The sequence below is a fragment of the Borostomias antarcticus genome (assembly GCF_949987555.1).
Source record: "Borostomias antarcticus genome assembly, chromosome: 7".
NCBI classification, from domain to species: Eukaryota; Metazoa; Chordata; class Actinopteri; order Stomiiformes; family Stomiidae; genus Borostomias; species Borostomias antarcticus.
This window is the reverse complement of record NC_140240.1, coordinates 4,354,909-4,376,428: the sequence shown is the minus strand read 5'-3', so window position 1 is coordinate 4,376,428 and position 21,520 is coordinate 4,354,909. Positions and strand designations below refer to the sequence as shown.

Sequence of the window (21,520 nt, the reverse complement as noted above, 5' to 3'; positions counted from 1 at the left end):
AAGGTAAAATAGCTTGTTTAATCCTCCCTGTCCCATTTTGTATCTATTTTTTGTTATCTATTTTGTCACATGTAATGGTTAGGCCTATTTACAGTTAACATAATCTATGTAGTTTACTGTAGAGAACTGTAGTGGCACTGCTGTTGTTTCTGTGGCTTGTTTTTGGCCATATCTCATCCAAACAGCTTTTTTTCTACATCAACTATGACTTGTGTAAAGCCTTGAGGTCCCTGATGGTATATCCTTGAATGACTGCTGGTCCCAGGCCCCAGAGGGCCCTGGCCATAGGATGAGAACCATGACCTTGCACATTAATTTCCCCTGGGGGCAGAGAGGACAGTGAGAGGGATTTTCTTTTAAAATGGCCGTAGATTGAAATATATTTGATATTAACAGGAACATACACAATATACTGACTAAGCCCGGTAATCAGACCTTTTTACAAACATTTTACTATAACAGCTGTTTGTTTATGGTTGTTTTCATAACCAGCCTCTCTATTATGCATGTATTGAGCCCCATCTAGTGGTGAATCAGAAACTTGCAAGTAAATGTTGCAACATGTGCAACCATTTCAATTCAACATTGCAGTAGTTCCTGGGTTGAGACAAAAACTACGCCTCAGAAGTCATTTAAAATGATCTTTACTAGATTTAAGATCAAACCTCTCAAGCCTAGCAATCTAATTATAGATCCGCGTTCATGCATATCCCACATATTCTTACAACAGTGATATAGCAATATAGCTAACCTATTTGTGTCAAAGTTTATTTTTCCTCCTGTGACATTCGTTCTTATTAACCAATAATTTAGGCCTAGGGCCTGTCACAATGGGACACGAATGAGCATGCAAAACCATATAGAAATACAAAAGGGCTACGCTTGGCTTGGAATAAAACATTTTCATTATATAGCATCTTTCAATTAGAGAAATCTATTTTGTTTAGCCTACTCTCTCCACATCCTGACTCATTTGGCCATTTTGCAGTGCTACACGCGGTTGTTATGGAGACAGTAAACAAGCAGGAGAGAGAAATGTCTCTTAGACATGCGCAGATGCGATTCCACAATGAAGACCGCGCATAGGTAGGAGAAAGCTTTAGAATGGTTTAATCAACGTTTTACGCAGAAAAATACATAATGAATACGAATAGAGTATGGTTAGGTTCATGTTTACCGTAGACCATGGTTCCCTCACGAAGATGCCCCCCATGAAGCGACATTTTCACACTGGCGACCTATTGATGATTGATTGATGCTCGACGCTTTGAAGATGGTCTAGACTCCGTGTCGTCACAGTGAGATGATGCTGAGGCTTTCAGTGGGTTAACAGTGTCACAGAAGCCGGGTCTATCTTTGATTACAAAATATATTACGCAGAGAAAGAGAGGTATAATTGTCGTGTCAGTTTGACATTTTTGTGTTATCATTTTCTATTTTTCTTCTGTTCTGTTGTTAACACGTAGGCCTTTTTCTTAGAACTGGATTAGTGCCCTATCTGAACTAGGCTAGGTCGGGTGGGAAGTGTAACTGCCTGTGCCAGGTGTAGCCAAGCTGTCTCCTGCTTAGCAATTTGACCCTTCTTAATTTGTAATGGACTGCACCTACACAGATACATTCAAAACTTGCATTATTCAACTCATGTATACTCCATTCCAAAGAAATGTACAGAGGAAAATGTTGGGGATGTGAGTGCATTGTAATGAGTGTTTGATGGGTATTAAAGTTGTATCGTATAATTAAAACCCAATTCTTCTTACAGCTCCACTTAACAAGCCTAGCAAGTCTACCATTGGAAGCAGCATGAGACAGGGGCTGAGTGAACAGGGGGGCCTGGGACAGTGAGGGACAGTTTCTGCATGGAGGAAGCTCCTAGACCCAGAAAGACTGTCCATCCTGGACAGAAGGAGGAGAGGAAACAGAGCACGGATGGAAGTCCAACACCATGCACTGACAGAGGTGAGAGAGATCAGCTGTCTATCCATGCCTGTCCTAGCCACCTGTCTGTCTGTCTGTCTGTCTGTCTGTCTGTCTGTCTGTCTGTCTGTGTGTCTCCTGCGCGTGGTGACACTGTCACAGCTGTTTGACTAGTGTAAAACATTCCATCTCTGAGAGAAAAGTGTGCCGAGTCTAGTTTATATGTTTCTTTTGTTATTTTCATGATATACTAGACTGTACTGTACAGCGTCAAAGTGTTACTGTGTTCTTTCAGAAATATTGTGCCTGCAGTCTACACATATACAAAACAAAATGGACAGTGGTCACATCTATATTTTCAATTCAATTCTCTGACAGACTAGAGTGACCAGGGCTTAACACTCCCAGTGGATTTAGCCTTTGTGTTTATACAGAAATCCTACCTATAAAGAATGTTGAATAAGTCATGAGGTCACACTAAATGTCATGTGGTCAAATGTTAGAATACCGAGGCCAGGCATTAAAATTTCATGTGTTTGCTGACTTTGTGGTTCTGGTTTTGGGCTGGAGCTCGATCAAGGTTTAAGGCCTCAGTTATAGAGCTGGCTTTGTAAACTTCATTAGATTAATCTCATGAGCTCATTACATGATGCTGTTGAATCACCTGTGAGGTCATAATGGTTACAAACAACTGAAATGTTCTTTTCAGAACTATTTGTCAGATCAGTATTTCATCAGTGAATCTACTAAACATGCCATGAGAGAGGCCTGTGTGGACCAAATTGTGGTCTGCTGTATGTCCCCACCCAACATTCAGATGCAGGAGAGAGGGGAGACCCCTCTAAAGACGACCGGAGCATAGGAGTGTGTCAGCGACGCACACAAGCTCCACTGAGCCTCCCCACAGACAAGGGCCTACAGCCATGCATGCCCAATGACACTATACATACTGGTCAGCCACATGTCTTATAGAGTTAAAATCATGATTAACTTTCTGTAACTTAACCATGTGGATCTGTTTACATGTGTGTGTGTGTGTGTGTGTGTGTGTGTGTGTGTGTGTGTGTGTGTGCGCGTGTGTGTGTGTGTGTGTGCGTGTGTGTGTGTGTGTGTGTGTGTGCATGTGTGTGTGTGTGTTGTATGTAACAAGGTGATACATAAGTCAGACAGTTACTTATGTAACTGGCTGAGGGCATTGTTAGTGTATATGTCCTTTGTATTTCTATTTATGTGGACATAAATCAATTATTCAAATGTGTGTATGTGTGTGTGTGTGTGTGTGTGTGTGTGTGTGTGTGTGTCTGCGTGCGTGCGTGTGTGTTGTGTCAGCGCCACCTCCTGAGGGTAGAGTACGCCGCAGCTTGCTCAACCTTCCAGTCATCAACCCAGAGAGACTGAGGACAGCGAAGACCTTGGTGGACAAAGCAACGAGGGTAAGACACTGCCTGAGGTAGCGAAACTGACCAGCCTTCGTGCACGGAGGATAATTCTCCCTTTCTACCCTTCTCTCCCTTAGATGCGGAAAGTGTTTTCCATACAGGGGCCATACCCCGTGGTTCGGGCCTCTCTAAGGGCCAGAGGTTGGGTCGAACGTCGCCTGCCACGAACAAACCAGCATTGGAGCCGTCGCCGCGGAGATGAGGAAGATGATGGGAACGATGCTGACGGTAGCGATGACGACGATGGTGAGCTGGACAAGAAGTCGCAAGTGTTTGTGTCATTTGAGTTTTGTATAGCGTGATATGTTTTAGGTTCTGGTTGGATGGAAAGGCTGGTTTGTAATCCACCTGTGTCTATTCTTCTTAGACAACCCAGAGGAGGTTGAGAAGGAGGAGGATCCAGATGACATGTATGACCTCATGGTAAAGCGACAGTTGAGTTTTCTGCATCTGTGTGGGGGTGAGGGAGCTCTTCATACGATCACACGGTCACAAACTTCCCCCTTCCTGTCTAGTCTCGCATGGTGCGGAATGAAATAACATACTTGTATTGGACAACACGCAGAGAGGCCGTCGACACTCGCGCGCTGCGAAAGGAACAGATGACCAATCACTACGCTAAGGCGGGCACCTTCACTACCAAGGTTATGACCGTCGTGAGAAATTCAGAAAATGTCTCAAACTAAAACTTTTTTTTTTTTCATGAACTCAGATATGCAATTGATTATGCCCGTATAGGTAGTTCCTTATTTTTGACTTCCACCCCTCCCTCCCCCCTCCCTCTCTGACAGGTGGGCCTGTGTGTGAACCTCAGGAACCTCAGGTGGTTCGATGCAGCAGACCCCGACAGCTTCTTCCCTCGCTGCTATAAGCTGGGTGCAGAAGATGAGAAACATGCCTTCATTGGTCAGTCGCCTCACTTCCTGCCTGCTGTCTCTTTCTTCTTTGTCTCATGTTATCAGTGCTGAATGCACATTGTGTTGCCTCTGTGTATGAAATTTGCTATACAAATTAAGTTTGATTTGATTTGAATGGTATTCACTCCCTTTGCATCCCTTCCATGGTTACTTTCTTGTTTCGTCTTCCCCCTTAATGCATTTCTGGAACATTCCTATGCTTAACTATCCTCCACAGTCCTTCCCCTCTAACCCTCTCTTTCTCTTGTGTAGAGGATTACAGGAGGACAGCCTGCACCAGCCTTCTGTACTGTATCATAGAGAGAAGCTGTGGAGAGAGAGTCAAGGGAGAGAGAGGTGGGACTGATGGATCAACCAACCAATCATGTCACCAACCAATCATGACTGGCTCAACGCATCCCTTCCAAACGTTTGTCATTTTACAACAACATGCACAGTGTACACAACACATTTAACTGCTTTCTTTCGACCGTGTCTTTAGGTCAAAGGAGGTCGCACAAGCGCCGAGCCATGGCATTGGTATCCTCCGCTATGATTGACAATGCATTACAGGTGTGCCAGGACTTCCTGGACAGTTTGGAACACAACGATATAGACATTGTGGTGGACGCACCACCAACTCTTACAGAGGAACAGTGGGCTGAGTTCATCAACAATTACTACCTAGCTGTTCAGTGAGTACACTAGTGTCTGATCATTATGTGTTTCACCTGAGACGCTTATGCTGTAGGGTCTCTTACACAGCTGCAGTTTGCACTTACACATGAAATCATTCACACATGAAGTCTCCGACGCAAATTCAGGCGAGGACACGTACGTCACGCCCGGGGTGGTCAGCTGAGGTTAATCAGTCACGCATGACGCCAGCACCAGCTGACTGTAGCTGCCATAACATTGGTCAGCTCACTAGAGCGCATGTATTTAAGCTGGCAAAACATGTCATTGTTCGCGCTTACCATTACTGCTGGTTGTGCATTGCATGCTCGCCCCACCTCCTCCCCTGCTCCTCCTGCGTATGTCGATGTCGTCTGTTGTCATCGTTGCTCTCTGTCCGGGGTAGTCTGTCAGGTATTCCACTAGCGTCGGCTAGTGGATGCCAGAGTAGCCGCTAGCTGGTCTCTGTGGCTTTCCGTGGCGAACGTGGGCCGCTACGTCTCCGCATGGCCACCCAGCGGTCCCTCCGGGCGCCATGGACGCAGAGACACTAGGCTGTATCTCCCGCGGAACCCACGAAGCGTCGGCCCGTGGGGACCAGGGACTGTAATGTACAGCAGCATTCCACTAGCGTCGGCTAGTGGATGCCAGAGTAGCCGCTAGCTGGTCTCTGTGGCTTTCCGTGGCGAACGTGGGCCGCTACGTCTCCGAATGGCCATCCAGCGGTCCCTCCGGGCGCCATGGACGCAGAGACACTAGGCTGTATCTCCCGCGGAACCCACGAAGCGTCGGCCCGTGGGGACCAGGGACTATAATGTACAGCAGTCCTCCTGTGGCACTCTTTGACGGTCTTAATGGGCTGAGTTACCTCCGAGCGTCTTCCCGATCGCGGCCCACTCTGATCGTCATTGAGGCAGGGGGCTAGATGCCGTTCCCCCTTCCTGGCTCTCTGGGCCAAGGGCTTGGCCCAGAGGGGGGGAACACCTAGATTGCTTCCCCCTGCTAACGCGCTTTCCACGCCGGTGGAAGGCAGGGGGCCCCCCCGGACAGAGCACACCGCCAAAATTCATATGCTATGTATTATGCCGCTTGTATAATAAATGTTCAAATTTGACAAAAGTGATCTCGACTGAAATACCTATAGATACAGATACAGTATTCAGAATTTCTGAATATTGAATGCATAGGAAGTACATTTATATATTCCCTATACATTCAACATTCAGAAACCCTGCATTGTAAAGGAGCTAACATACAATACATTACAATATAACAATGTAATTTAACAAAACCTGTGTAAAATTAAAGCAGTACAATCAATTAGCTAATTATTTAGTTTGGTGTATTATTACTGTAGTTGTTAAGTTCTGATATTTTAGTTGTAATTTAGCAGCAATTAATGCACATTTTGGCATTTCACCAAATAGGTAAGGCAATTTTTCAACATAAGATTTGGTCTTGAATTTTTCTATATTTTTGTGATTTGAGGAAAAGAGCTTTGCTTAAGTTTTGGTTTTGTTTGCATGCTGTAAGGAAGTGAAGTGAAGTTTCTACTTCCTGTGATGCACAACCTTTCTTCTCTGGGGCAAGTTTGTCCATGACGGCTCCTCTCAATACTCAGATTATGTTTACTAAATCTGTAAATAGTCAATGTTTTCCTAGTTTATTTTAGCAGATATGGTGGTAAGGTAATTTGCCAATGTAAAAGGTCATTTGCCAGTGCAATTTGCTTTGGATTCCTGGTGTGGCTGCTGTCCAGAGGCTCTCTGGGGAATGATGAGCAGAGCCTCAGGACTAGCTGGATGAGAGGACTCTTATCTGGTCTCATCTCTTGGCATAGTAGGGCAGTATCTCTCCCTCCTTTCTCTCTCTCTCTCTCTCTCTCTCTCTCTTTTGCTCTCTCTCTCTCTCCCTCTCACCCTCTCTCTCTCTTTTGCTGTCTCTCCCTCCCTCCCTCCCTCCCTCTCTCTTTCTCTGTCTCAGTGATGGGGTAGAGATAGAAAACAGTATTCACTACGTGGATAGCTGTCAATCCATGCTGCAGAGGCTCCGAGAGGTCAGTCCACAGCTGGACATAGATGGTATCCACAACATCTGGATCGTCAAACCAGGGGCCAAGTCCAGAGGCAGGGGTGAGCCTCAAGACAAGACATATTTAGATCATTGTCATATCATGTCAAATCAATATCATTCAACAATTGTCTGCTTCGTTATCTTAATAAGACGAACAGGAAAACGCTAGTTGTGGTGAGGGAGTTCAGATATAATTTAATGTCAGATGAGGTCAGATATGGCTCCACAGTCATGCTGCTTGGGGCAGCTCTAACAGAGTGCCGTTGCTCCTAATTTCCAGGCATCATGTGTGCCAAGCGTTTGGATGAGATCCTGAGGCTGGTGAACAGTCATCCAGCCCTGATCAAAGACAGCAAATGGGTGGTGCAGAAGTACCTGGAGCGCCCCCTGCTGGTCCATGGCACCAAGTTCGACCTGCGCCAGTGGTTCCTGGTCACAGACTGGAACCCTCTCACTGTCTGGTTCTATAAGAAGTGCTACATGCGCTTCTCCACCCAGCCCTACTCTGTTGAGACTCTGGACAGGTATGGAAGAGGGAGGGCTTGAGAGAGAGAGAGAGAGAGAGAGCTGTGAAAGGGAAAAGTGTAGGCGATGACGACAGATTCTCCTAAACCCCTCCTTTTTCATTCCTAAATCCCTCCGACCCGCTCTCCTCCAGCTCTGTCCACCTGTGTAACAACTCCATCCAGAAGCACCTGCAGCCCTCGCAGCAGCGCCACCCAGAGGTGCCTGGTGACAACATGTGGTCGTGTGACCAGTTCCGGGCCTTCCTGTCTGGGCAGGGCCGGGCATCGCAGTGGGGGTCCGTGGTGGTCCCGGGGATGAAGAAGGCTGTGGTCCACGCCTTGCAGACAGCTCAGGACCTGGTGGAATCACGCCGGGGCAGTTTTGAGCTGTACGGTGCCGACTTCATGCTCGGTAGGATTTGTAGCATAATCTTTTACGTAAAAATATTGGAGTTCTCAGGCTGGCACACAGGCATCAGGACAGAATTTAAATGTTGGCACAGTACAGTACAGATAGGATTTGGATCTTACGTCCGTGTAGCAGCTAGGTATAGGGACTTAGAAGCGCAATAAAAAGCTCAATTGAAAGTTCCCCTGTTGCCTATAGGTCGTGACCTGAGGCCATGGCTGATAGAGATCAACGCCAGCCCCACCATGGCCCCCTCCACAGCAGTGACCGCCCGCCTATGTGCGGCCGTGCAGGAGGACACTCTACGGGTGGTCCTAGACAGACGCGTGGACAAGGAGGCACACACCGGGGGCTTTCAGCTCATATACAAACAGGTGAGGGTTTTTCAAACACCAGTGCGTTTGTGCCGTGTTTCTATTGGTTTCAGACGTCTCTTCATTTTCGAGAGCGTCTATTCATTTTCTCTGTTCTTCTTCTCCCAAGGCTGCCGTCGAGGTGCCTCAGTATGTTGGGGTCAACCTACTCGTCGAGGGCTCCCACATCAAACGTCCCCGGCCGCCGCCGCTGCCTCCTCCAAGAGCCCCCGATCCCTCTGAGCCAAGAACCAACACGGTGGTCCCCAGACGCTGTGCCCCCAGCAAGGAGAACAACAACGGGGCAGAGAAACCAAAAGTGTCCTCTAGGAAGTGGCTGAAGGCTGTGGTGAACCAGCTGACCTTCTCCAGTCCCAGGATCCAGTCCCATGTCTCTCCTGTGAGGCCCCTGTCTGGGGAATGCTGGAGGCTGAAGCGTCTCCTCCAGCCACAGGGGGGGTTCGACTTCCTTCATCTTCCCCCCAGGGCCCAGTCCCACTCCATGGAATGCTGGAGAAGATCCCAGGTTCTGAAGCCCAGGCAGGGGCGAGTCCGGCCCCCTGCCCCAGACCGTGGCTACCAAGGCACGGCCTGTCCCCTGGAAGTCATCAGCCTGCAGGACCCAGACAAGGAGCCCCCTGCCATGCCTGTTCCCCTGGTCCCGTACGCTGGGCTCAGATTCCTCTCCCGACATCAGAACCTCCACCGAAGAGTGGTCCGAATCACGTGTGCAGGGAGGACAAATCACAAAAGCTAAGATGGACAGTTGAACCATTCTGCTGCTACATATTTACAGAAATATTGTAGAGGCCTACCTCATATAAAGTCAGTATTGTATCAGTTATTTGTGTTGGTGTGTCATTTACTCTTAACTCCTGATTTTATTGGGAAACTAATAACCTTTATTAGATATATTTTATTGATTTATTTTTAGTGGAATAAACACATCTTACAATATATCAGACAATGTTGATGAGTGGGTGGACGGACCTACAGCAAGATTAGACAAGTTGTCCTACGAGTGGACGGGTTGGAGTCGGAGGGTCTTCTAGACAGGTGGTGCGCTTGGGTCACAGACTTGTGGTGCATTCGTTTATAACTGGGAGGTGGCAAATTGCGACTTGCTACTAGGAATTATTAAATAAAACGCCGCATGAACTCGCACTTCCTCGTCGCGAATTCGGATATGTTTCTCAGCCCCCAGTTGCTCGAATGCACTAGATATAACTAGGTAATGGTGCGTTCGTTTGTGGTCGGAGGTGCCAAGTCGCAAGTGGCAAAATACCTACCTCCGACCTGTGTGCATTCGAGCTATATACCATTATATCACAGTTACCTAGTTATATCTATATACCATTATATCACAGTTACCTAGTTATATCTAGTGCATTCGAGCAACTGGGGGCTGAGAAACATATCCGAATTTGCGACAAGGAAGTGCGAGTTCATGCGGTGTTTTATTTAATCATTCCTAGCAAGTCGCAATTTGCCACCTCCCAGTTATAAACGAACGCACCATAACTGTGATATAATGGTATATAGCTCGAATGCACACAGGTCGGAGGTAGGTATTTTGCCACTTGCGACTTGCCACCTCGGACCACAAACGAATGCACCATTGTAGAACGGCCTCGTCGCCGGGTACATGCGCACAGCTGATCCCTCTGTATTTGCCAAGCAAAGATGGCAGCGTCCATATGCCGAGTCGGGAGCACCGTGGGTAAAGCCCTCGTCCAAACCCGGAGCGTGAGTAATCAGAAACATATTGGTAGGATTGTCATATTGCATTGTATAGAGGGGGGTGATGTCAGCTCAAACCTAAAGATTGGCTATGATCATCAAAGAAGTAGGCCTCTCTACGAGGCTATCTAACGTTACCTTGCTAGCTAGCTAGCGTACGCAAGGTCAACTTTTAGCACAGGCGAAACGTCTAAAATCGAGGTATCATATTCGACATGCGTGATTATCATACGCTTGTCAATCCCTTTCTCGTTGTTGTATTCGTGATCAGGCTGCTATAACTACTTAGCAAGGTCATTCTAATGAGGACGTCCCCAGTTGCCCTTTCCAAAGCCCGTTTCATAGTAGTTAGTTGGCTAGCTAGCGTTAGCGGCTAACTGACTGACCTGACAACAGTGTGCAGTTAACCCCCAGCTAGCCCAATATATATTGAATTTGTTGGCCAGATAAGTCTGTTATCCAGTGTGTTGGCCTCTGTTAGCCAGCTAAATCGCTGTCTGTATTGGGATGCCTGGTAGTTTGCTAATTTAGCTATTAAATGTTGATGGTGAGCCTTGATAGCGACATTGTTAGCGAGCCAACGTTAGGAAGACGAATAGCATAACATAATAGTTATGGTGCGTTCGTTTATAACTGGGAGGTGGCAAATTGCGACTGCTACTAGGAATTATTAAATAAAACACCGCATGAACTCGCACTTCCTCGTCGCAAATTCGGATATGTTTCTCAGCCCCCAGTTGCTCGAATGCACTAGATATAACTAGGTAACTGTGATATAATGGTATATAGATATAACTAGGTAACTGTGATATAATGGTATATAGATATAACTAGGTAACTGTGATATAATGGTATATAGCTGGAATGCACACAGGTCGGAGGAAGGTATTTTGCCACTTGCGACTTGCCACCTCCGACCACAAACGAACGCACCATTAGCCCCCCAGTCTGCAGACGTTAGCAGCCAGCTGCCTGCCTAGATTTTGGTACATGGGGTGAGTGTAGCACCCTTGTCTGTACAGTCACGTACCAGTAACTAGCAAATGTATTATTTGTAATAATCACCTCAGTGCAGGTTCAAACTTAATAGAAACCATTTTCTGTTAACTTGCTGCTTCCTCTACTTGTAGCCCGTGCTGCTGTCGCTACGGAGGGGCCAGGCGACAGTCTCTTATGCCCAGAGCCTACTGGGTGCCCCCGAGACCCACCTCACTGCCCTTGACAACGGCCTGAGGATTGCATCCGAGGACACCGGACATGCCACATGCACCGTAAGGACTTCTGAACTGCAGCTTTTTCAAAACAGTGTCTCATTGGGTCCAAATTAAGTTGATGTCAGCATTCCACCTACCAAACAGTATGAACACCACAGCAAGTCTCTCATCCAGCACAAATTATATCCCAATATCCCACAGTCACGTTCCCCTTACACACTGCCATGGCTTGGAGGCCCACATCAAACGTCAGACATGTACTGAGTACCTCTTCTCCCCCTATCTCTTAGGTTGGACTGTGGATCAGCTGCGGTAGTCGCTATGAGTCCGAGAAGAACAACGGAGCAGGATTCTTCCTGGAGCACATGGCTTTCAAGGTACGCCGGCCCTTAACGTCTGTTCAGTTGCGCTCTGGCGTAGTCATGAACTTCATACAAGGGACTTAACCACTAGTCTTACATTCCTATGTTCTCCCCTCCTCCCAAGGGGACAAAGAACCATCCCCAAACAGCCCTGGAACAGCAGGTGGAGTCTATGGGTGCTCATCTGAGTGCGTACACCTCTCGCGAGCACACTGCATACTACATGAAGACCTTGGCCAAGGACCTGCCCAAAGGTGAGATGAGCTGAGCAGCACAGGCTCAGTAAGGCCAGAAAACGACTGTGTGTGTGTGTGTGTGAGACTCTCTCTCTCTCCTCCCCCCCAGCGGTGGAGCTGCTGTCTGATGTGGTGCAGAGCAGCGCGCTCAGCGAGGCTGATATCGAGCAGCAGAGAGGGGTGGTGTTGAGGGAGCTGGAGGAGGTGGAGAGCAGTCTGCAGGATGTGTGCCTGGACCTGCTTCACGCCACGGCCTTCCAGGGCACCCCTCTGGGACAGAGCGTGCTGGGGCCGTCCAATAACGCCAGGTACACACACACACACACACACACACACAGAGTAACGTGTTATCTGGAATCTGCGAGTCAGCTCAAAAATGAACACGCTACACCATGAAGCGGTTCTCAGAAACGGAACCGTTGTTCGTTGGTGACAAACCTCTGCCTCTGTCCCTCAGGACTTTGACTCGCTCGGACCTGGTGGAGTACATCAACAGTCACTTCAAGGCTCCCCGCATGGTCCTGGCTGCTGCTGGGGGTAGGCCTCAAATTCAACTGCTCTGATAATGCTTTGTGTTGAAATACTGTGGGAGTGTCATGTCCAGGGGTGAAAATTAACTTTTTGGCTCACGGTGAGTCACCTGCCAAGGGGACTGTAGATGAAAAAATCTACCGGACAAGTTTTTTTGTTTTTTTTCAGATAGCCTTCTGAAATCTAGTCGCCAATTGGAAATTGTACCTGCATTTGGCCGGTGGAAGGTGTTAATGTTCAGCCCTGCTCATGTCAAAACTACCAGGGAGTTGTTAATGGGTGATTGTTAGGCTATAATAATAATATTAACCGGTGTATCCTGTGCAGGTGTGAACCACGAGGACCTGGTAGGGTTGGCCAAGCAGCACTTCAGCGGAGTTTCCTTTGAGTATGAGGATGACGCCGTGCCTGTGCTGTCCCCCTGCCGTTTCACAGGCAGTGAGGTGAGAGAAACCCCTTGTGTGGATGATTTTGTGTGTGTGTGTGTGTGTGTGGGGGGGGGGGAGGGTCTACTCTGTGCAGTGTTTTCCTCAGGCCAACAACCCTTCGTCCTTCCCCTCGCTCTGCAGATCCGTATGCGTGACGACGCCATGCCCCTGGCGCACATTGCCATCGCTGTGGAGGGTGCCAGTGCTGCCAGCCCTGACATCGTGCCTCTCATGGTGGCCAACTCAATTATTGGCAGCTATGACATCACCTTCGGTGGCGGGAAGGTGAGGCTAATGAATTATTTTTTTTCTTTCTTGTTTTTCTCTCTTGTTTTTCTCTCTTTTCTAATTTTCTAATTTCTCCTCTATTTCATATAAGAACATCACTAATATAAGTGTGTGTGTGGTGTGTGTGCGCGTGTGTGTGTGTAGCACCTGAGCAGTCGGCTGGCTCGTCTGGCAGTGGAGGAGAACCTGTGCCACAGCTTCCAGGCCTTCCACACCTCCTACAGCGACACTGGCCTGCTGGGCATCTACTTTGTCTGTGACAAACACAACATCGAAGACATGATGCACTTGGCACAGAACGCATGGTGAGTGGGGTGGCCGGCCGTCCGCTCTGCATAAATGACACAGAACGTGCCGTTGAACAGGCGAGTGCATGACCGTCCCCCTCTCTCCCTACAGGATGAATCTGTGCACCTCGGTGACGGAGAGCGACGTCGCCAGAGCCAAGAACGCCCTCAAGGCCAGCATGGTGGGACAGCTCAATGGTAGGACCTCTTCCGTCTCCGGCTTTCGGGACCCATACACGGTCGTACGTTCGGGACACTTATTTGCTGCCTCCGCTGATCTCTTCCACAGGGACCACGCCGGCCTGCGACGACATCGGCAGACACATCCTGAACTACGGCCGCCGCATCCCCCTGGCTGAGTGGGACGCCCGCATCGACGTGAGCGCACACACACGCACGCACACACACACACACACACACACACACACACACACACACACACACACACAGACAAAAGACGATCCGTCCTCCCTGAAGTCTTGGCCTCAGATATGCCCGCCTTTACATTCCTCCATCTCTGTGTCTCTCCCCCACAGGCTGTGACCCCCAAGGTTGTACGTGACGTCTGCTCCAAATACATCTACGACAAGTGTCCCGCTGTGTCCGGTGTTGGTGAGTTGGCACATATTTATTTCAGTTCCGGTTCCAATGCGACCGTCAGAGTCCAGGCTGCATTGTCTATCTATGCGCACTGACCCGTCTCTCTTTCTTCCTCACCCTTCCTCTCTCTGTCTCTCTGTCTCTCTCTCTCTCTCTCTCTCTGTTCCACAGGCCCCGTTGAGCAGCTCCCTGACTACAACAGAATGCGCAGTGCCATGTACTGGCTTCGATTCTAAGACCCCCCCCCCCCAGCGTTGCTCTCCGAGTGTCCGTCATCTGCTCCTGTCCACACCCCTTCTTCACTTCGCTGCAGGAGAGGAGGACCGACCTGGCTTATCTGCACCGAGCGTCCTCCACCTCTTCCTCCCCCTCTTCCGCCCGTTTCTCCAGCGTCCTCCCCCTCTTCCTCCCCCTCTTCCGCCCGTCTCCAGCATCCTCCCCCTCTTCCGCCCGTCTCTCCATCACCACTCGCTCTCCAGTTCTAGCTAGTTTTGAGCGGCAGCCCCATGGTGCACGAGTTCTGTGTGTTTTGTTTCACTGTACAGCAGTGCTTAATCATCAATAATTGCCTCTTGGGAAAGATTGTTATACACAGATTCCTGTTGATATCACTGAGCATTTGAACATACCCTGTGTGCCGTTTTGGGGAAGGGGGAGAGAGGAGTGACGTACATGTTCAGTGGTTATACTACGTAGTCAGGAGTCAAATCAGGGCGCTGTAGAACCCGTCTGTGGAGCAGAAGTATTTATGACTTGCTTTGTTTTTTTTCTGCCCTTTATTGTACATAACAGAAGCTCTCATTCCGACAAAATAAATGAAACATTGTAAAACATTTTGGTGTGAAAGTAATGCTCATTGTCTTATTATCTAGTTCATATTGGCTGACGTTTTATGACAGTGGCATTTGGTTGTCGGTTTGAGATAGGAGTTGAAAAAAGTGCACCTGCTCTTAGGCCTCGATGCTGCAGTGATTACTTCCAACCACAAGAGGGAGTAAGCCTTCCACGAGGAATACAGCTGTACCTACCTTTCCATATGCCCACTTGTCCCTGTCACACTTTAAGGGTCTGTGTTGCTGATGCTGCTGTTTGTGAATAGAAACCGATAAGAGGTTGGTGTCATTCCATAGCCTAGTCTCGTTCCAGGGTTGTGCCTCATGACCAGGGCATAAAATCTGTGTGCCGACTGATGACATATAGATGATATAGTGGGATTGAACACTTGTTCAATGCTCGCACATCTACCAAAGTTGCTGATTTTAAAGAAAATTTACCTGAGTAAAAATTAGATACCAGTGGTGTACTCAAGGATGTACCAACACAGATACAGTACTCCGTTCTTAATCACTGACAACTGCAGTTATAGTAAGCGCACACGTTTTTCTATCAATGGATGAAGGCGGAGGAAGAGAACTCGGTGACCTTGATCAACATGGAAAAAAAAGACTGACGTATCTACTTCTGAATCATGGACCATGTCCCTTCTTTGCAGGCGTCACACAGGATCTATGACGCTGGGATGGCTGGTGGGGCTCTATTTTGGGCTCTGCTGTCACCTACAGTGGGAGCTCAGCCGGACCCTGCTGATGGGCCTCGTTACGCTGCAGTGATCATCTCCAGCCACAAGAGGGAGAATTTTAACGGAGGAAGGTATTCTGCTGAGGAGTTGGTGGAAAGCCTTCCTTGAGCAATACAGCTTGTGTTGTGCCCAACCCTATCCTCTCCGTCTCATGGCGAAGAGTGCCGGTTGATTTATCGGGAATGTTACGTGGGCCCCCCTGCTGTGTGCCGATACCCAGGGGCCATTCAGGCAGATGCCCCTCCAAAGCCCCCAGGGCCTTGTCCCATAGTCGAGGCAAGTTAGAACATGGCTATCATTAGCCAGATGAGGATAATGTCTTGACGGACCAGGCTGGAAGAGACACAGGAAACGTGGGAGGCTTGTCCTGGTCTCTCTTCCTCCTGGGTTTGACAGCTCTCCCTCCTCTCACTCTCCCAGAGGGCTTTCTTTTCCCCTGTTGTTCCGCCCCCTTTTTGGTTTCTCCTTTATTATTTTGAGTCTGCAAAGCATCTTCATGTACTGTCAAGCACAGTTGAAGACTGTATTTTGAATATTAGTACATTGATCGATCAATCAATTTGTTATTGCTCAGCTTAGTCATTGATGGACTGGTTAACCCAGCAACAGTCAAACCACAGCTGCACATAGCCTCGAGTTTTCTGTTGAACAGAGTGACAGCAGAGTGTCACAGGGCGTCTGTCACTCCATTGATTGGCGTGGCCTGAGCATGTTGGGCTCCGTGGTGTGACAGATGAATGACATAGGGTGAGAAAGAAGATCTGAAAGTTTGGAAGGATGATCCATATCATCAAATGGGCAAATTGATTCATACTGTGTGTATACTGTGTATGCATAACCAAGACCCTTCTATTCGTTTACCTCCTCTATGTGATGAGCCCACATATAACCACACATAGATTAACAGCATGCTTTCTGAGTAGAGGTGTGGGTTTGCTGTGGGTTTGGGTATGGGGGATTGATATAACAGAATATTGGAATTGCCATCACATTATTTTTAGACAAAGAGGGTGATGAGAGAGGAGGAAATGAGACGGGGGGGGGGGGGGGGGGGGCAAGGGACGGGGAGATGCATAAGATAAACAGAGAGCATGGGGGAGAGGTGGAGAGGAAGGGGTGATGTGACGGTGCAGCTAGACGTAGATTAGAGAGACTTGGTCAGCGGGAGAGAAGTCCAGTTGAACATTTGTCCGTGCGTAACAGTGGTTTGCTCTTCTCTGAACTGTGCTGAAGCTGAGACATAGAGAGACAGACAGAGGAGGACGCAGAGGGACAAACACATCGCCACACAACCCTGCTTTAGAGAAGAAGAGTGCCTTTTTGGGACGTTCCCACTCCAGAGCTGTGATATTGGGTAAGTCCTTTGCAATCTCAACAGTCAACTGGACAACCCTTGGATGACATGAAGTGAAATTTCAAACTGAAATGTTTCATTATGTTTGTAGAATGCTCAACATAAACATTGCTACACAATGTTATTTCTTTACAAGCTGTGACATCTGATCAATTAAGCACAAGCAAGATAATTAGGTTTACGCCTCAGTTAGAACCACTAATGCAAAAACAGTGAGTAGCTATTTGTGGCGGCAATTATATCTCAAGGATGAAACATTACTGGCTTGTCACTGACCCCCTTCACATGGAACACATTGCAATCCCATTACAAGGCAGCTATGGTATATATCACCATTAAATCAACAAAGCTGATTGTAATTCTGAGCCCTTCACACGCATCTCTCTCCTCCTCAGAGCAAGTGCTGACCATGCAGAGCGTGCGCTTGTGTCTGCTCCTGGCTTTGTTGCTGCCCTTGTGCATCCAGTGCCAGAGAAGAGTCTCCGCCAGCGCCAAGCTGGGCGAGGGGGACATGGAGAGGAACCTCTTGGCCATCGACATCCTAAACCGCAGCGGCGTCCTGAGTTCCCTGTTCCCCCCAGAGTACCGGCCAGTCCTCCGGCAAGCCAGAGCTTCACACCCAGGCTCCCAAATCCCCAAGAGAGCCCAGCAGGGGTCCCGCTTTGCTCTGTCCCTCGATGTCCCCACCAGCATCCTCAGTGTCCTCATAGACCTGGCCAAGAATAAAGACATGAGGGCCAAGGCAGCGGCTAATGCAGAACTGATGGCTCGCATCGGCAAGAGGAAATGAGGCCGACTGGATGGGCCCAGAGGGGTACATCTCACTCACCATGCAGTGTTTCCAAACCAAGCGGCGGTGAACAGACTATAGAACGGCTACAGGTTGAAAGGAAAAGGACTTGTCTAAATATTTTCTGTAAGTCTTGATGTAGTTTAAAACCTTAATGTTTTATATTTCTATTATTATTATTATTATTACCACATGATATGCCGAAGAAAATCCCTCTTGGACAACTCTGAGTATTACATAAAAAGAATGATCAAAGCAAACTGTGCCAATTAAATGTCACTGAAAAAAATGTAAGATGAAGTTGGTCTTTTGTCTCTGACATGGTGAATAAAAATACTATTAATGGGGAGGAAAATGAAATTATTATGAAATTATAATAGGGAAACATCTGACGTCTGTTTATAGTGTTTGTGAGTGTATCAATTAGAGAAAGGTTCCAAAATGAAATGTCATAATGTAAATGTGTTTTTTTTAGTGTGCTGTTTTCCTTTCTGCTCTGACGTCAAATGCACTTATTAATTACAAGCATCAGCAACCATTAAAGCACAAATGAATAGGCCTACGCTAAATCACCTTGTGTCACACAGAACAGGACATCTCTGATAATGGGACAATATAATGGTGAGGAAATTAACCACTGAGACTAACACAAGCCTCTTGATCCCTGAGATCTCTGTTGATTGATGCTTGGTCAAGTCAATTAGATAAATAGGCCAAGGTCATTTTCAAGTGTCAAGCTTAACTCAGATGCATCAGTAGATTATGACTTAAGACCAGGACAGTCTACATTGATGGATTTATATGATTCATTGGTCCTGCAGCAAGTGGGGAATGTGAGTGAATGTGAGTTTGATAAAGTTTGTATGGATTTGGCATGTGGTCGGCTATTCTGATATTTAAAGATCATGTTAAAATCTTCCTCATAATGTATTGCTAGGTCTCTCCATAAGTCAGGACAAGACATTCCTGGTAGGCTTCTTTAAAGCTGATGGTTGAGCAGACCTGGTGCTGCTATGATACGGGGCATAAAATGATGGGATTTGGCTGTGAAAAATGTTCCCCCATACTGCAGATCTGTCTCTCTGTGGCCATTTTGCACATTATCAACAGTTATTATAGTGCGTTCTCAACATGACATATTTGTGTAGGATTATTTTTAGCATTAGAAACGGATATTTGAACATGAAACAAAAATGAGTCACTGAATCCTCAGGCATAATTTTAGGCTCCCATTCAGCAGTGGTCATGGCTGCGATTGACAGTTTATTACTGTAGCTGTACTATTGTTTATTTTCATGGACTCCTAAGCATTTCAAGGTTCAGCAGAGCGGAAGTGAATTGAGCAGTTGATGTGCGATGGTAAGACAGTCATATTAAGAATTAAAACCAGGTCAGGTCCAGCCTGGCTTATGTGCGTGGCTGGCTTGTTTCCGTTCAGGACTGGTAAAACGGAAGCTAGTCATGCCACTGAAATAGCTGTGAATTGAAATGACATGAAATAATGTCTATATAAATTAAGATAGGTCTTGTCGCCTGGACATATCAGTTCCAAAACGTAAACAACAGTGTTTGTTTAGCTACATATAGACTAGAGGAGTTTCGCTCAGCATAGACCGCAATCTCTGAGAATGTCCCGCATGGGAGTCCAATGCTCTGACCACTACTCTACTTCTGGAATTTATGTAAGGGATAAAAAGGTTGGAGTGAAAGGATGAACGTGTGGAGGTTTGGGTAATAGTCCCATAAAGTCATCCCCCCTGGGTCTTGAACCCCAGTCTCCCCAGTGGGAGTCCAATGCTCTGACCACTACTCTACTTATGCAGTGAAGATTAGCAGGATGATTTTGGTGTCCTTCTTGATTTTGGTGTGCTAGGACCACTGCCTCTTGTACAGCCAACAGAAAGATGCAGGCAAACATTGTCAGGAGTAAGGGAGGGAGGGAGTGATAACCCGACAAATGCTAAACTAGCTGCGTGGCTGGCCAGCCACTCACAAAAACAAAACTATAGGCTATGATGTTTGCTAGTCAAGTTCTTCAAGACTATTTTTAACTCTGTATCCTCAGTCATTTTAGACCAACCTCCAACCTCCCCTTTTTAATATACAAAACTCGCTAAAATCATGACAACAACCATCTCAATCAATTCTTCATGTCAAAATTACATTGAAAAATTGGGTCATTTGTCTCTGATGTCTAGTTGAAAGTTGAAAGTTGTGTGTGATTGTCAGTGGAAAGAGGGGGACACATGCAGTTGTGTGCACATTGGCAAATCAGTTTGAGCTGTAGAGGCTGAGCACCCCTAAAGGTTCGATCCTGGAATCTCCCCTGCTGTAAGGTCCACCCATTGAGGTCAAGGTATGCTGAGTACTCAGGTCAAGGAGGTTAGATCACCGGATGATGCTCATTTGGAAACGTGATTCATCCACAAGGTGGCAGTATATTTTCATCACTGTGGTGTGAATGTTATTAGGTACCTGGTGCTCCAAGACAGGTGTTAGCAATTTGGACTTGGCGGATGGCACATTGAGTGCAAGGTGCTTGTGAAGTAAGTTGGCTTGGGATGCAGGTGGTGAATTTTAATGCTCACTAAGCAATTTAGTCTATCAGACGATTAGCCTATGCGTCTCATGTTGACTACCAATTTGCGGATAGTAGCTACAAAATGTTTTTAATGCTTTATTGAAAGTTTATATCAAGATACTGACCCCTACAAAGAGTTGGTTGGATTCTTTTGTTGGTTGACATGACTCGTCAACTGAGGCCGTGTTGACAACGGAGGTTGTGTTTGTGCTTCTGTTGTGTGATATATTACTGCAATAGGGTGTGTGTGTGTGTGTGTGTGTGCGTGTGCGTGCGTGTGCGTGCGTGTGCGTGTGCGTGTGTGTGTGTGTGTGTGTGTGTGTGTGTGTGTGTGTGTGTGTGTGTGTGTGTGTGTGTGTCATCCCCTGAGAGCAGTTTGTGTGTTCATGTTGTGAGCTGCTGACTCTTGCCTTCTTCCAGTTCTCTACATTACCTCTTTTTGGATTTAATGTGTGTGTGCGAGAGATGTTTGTTGCATCTGACCATCTGCCATTTTACATCATTAAGATGATCACAGCAGTTGAATGTCTTTAAGTATAGTTTAAGCTTGATTTAGCATAGATTGCAACATGGATGGGGTGATAGGGGCAGGGCACACTCCCTCTGATGCAGGCCTAGATAAAGTGGAGTGTGCGTAGTGTATAAAACAATGCCGGAGACTATGGCTGGACTATGACATCAGTTGGTTTTATTGCCATTTGCTGTACTTTGGTACATGGGAAATGTTTCTGCATAGCTGTAATCTTCCTTTGTATCTCACTAAGACTTAGGGCTGGCCACAACATGACCCTCAATGCCATTCTCTCAACTCTCCAAGACATATTGGAGGCCAGCCACAGTACAGTGTGTGATTAAGGCTTCAATTTGTCCCCATTATTTATTTATTTATTTATATATATATATATAAATAAATATATGGGCTGCTCCATCTTCCCTCATCGGGCTAGTTTGGTAAAGAACCACCACTCACTCACATGTTTTGTCTTTGTCTTTTGACTTTTAACTAAACTGATAGTTTTCTCCCCCCTTAACATTGGCAACCCCCCTTAACATTGGCTACCCCAACATATCATTTTTAGCATTAATGTGGAGGACTTGTGGAAGCAGGATCGTGTGGCCATAAAAGAGAGATGGAGGGGATATGAACACTAGAATGCAGAACAGTACTGTATAGAGGGGAGGAGGAGTGGGAGGTACATGAGAGAATTGCATGCGAGTGACGAAATTATTAGACCAAAGGTGAATGTGATGCAAGCAATGGA

General features: G+C 47.1%; 3 protein-coding genes across 3 annotated transcripts; all 3 read left to right on the top strand.

Annotated features, from left to right (window-relative positions):
• Positions 1 to 1,859: 1,859 nt before the first annotated feature.
• LOC311311298 (tubulin monoglycylase TTLL3-like) lies at positions 1,860 to 9,025 on the top strand (the record flags this gene model as incomplete). The annotated part of the gene is made up of 13 exons (XM_084440978.1): positions 1,860 to 1,959; positions 3,247 to 3,350; positions 3,434 to 3,602; positions 3,724 to 3,779; positions 3,872 to 4,000; positions 4,148 to 4,262; positions 4,526 to 4,639; positions 4,755 to 4,947; positions 6,911 to 7,059; positions 7,281 to 7,524; positions 7,659 to 7,918; positions 8,114 to 8,289; positions 8,399 to 9,025. The coding sequence occupies 13 exons, from the start codon at positions 1,860 to 1,862 to the stop codon at positions 9,023 to 9,025; spliced, it is 2,436 nt and encodes an 811-aa protein (XP_084297104.1).
• Positions 9,026 to 9,889: 864 nt separating this feature from the next.
• Positions 9,890 to 14,771, top strand: uqcrc1 (ubiquinol-cytochrome c reductase core protein 1). Its single transcript, XM_084441085.1, has 13 exons — positions 9,890 to 10,014; positions 11,139 to 11,279; positions 11,513 to 11,599; positions 11,709 to 11,838; positions 11,930 to 12,128; positions 12,278 to 12,357; positions 12,679 to 12,794; positions 12,921 to 13,064; positions 13,212 to 13,372; positions 13,467 to 13,552; positions 13,644 to 13,732; positions 13,891 to 13,966; positions 14,126 to 14,771. Exons 1-13 carry the CDS (start codon positions 9,952 to 9,954, stop codon positions 14,188 to 14,190), a joined length of 1,437 nt encoding a protein of 478 aa, XP_084297211.1. The 5' UTR covers positions 9,890 to 9,951; the 3' UTR covers positions 14,191 to 14,771.
• Positions 14,772 to 17,296: 2,525 nt separating this feature from the next.
• On the top strand, positions 17,297 to 17,677 carry ucn3l (urocortin 3, like; the record flags this gene model as incomplete). The annotated part of the gene is made up of 1 exon (XM_084441098.1): positions 17,297 to 17,677. The coding sequence occupies one exon, from the start codon at positions 17,297 to 17,299 to the stop codon at positions 17,675 to 17,677; it is 381 nt and encodes a 126-aa protein (XP_084297224.1).
• Positions 17,678 to 21,520: the final 3,843 nt, after the last annotated feature.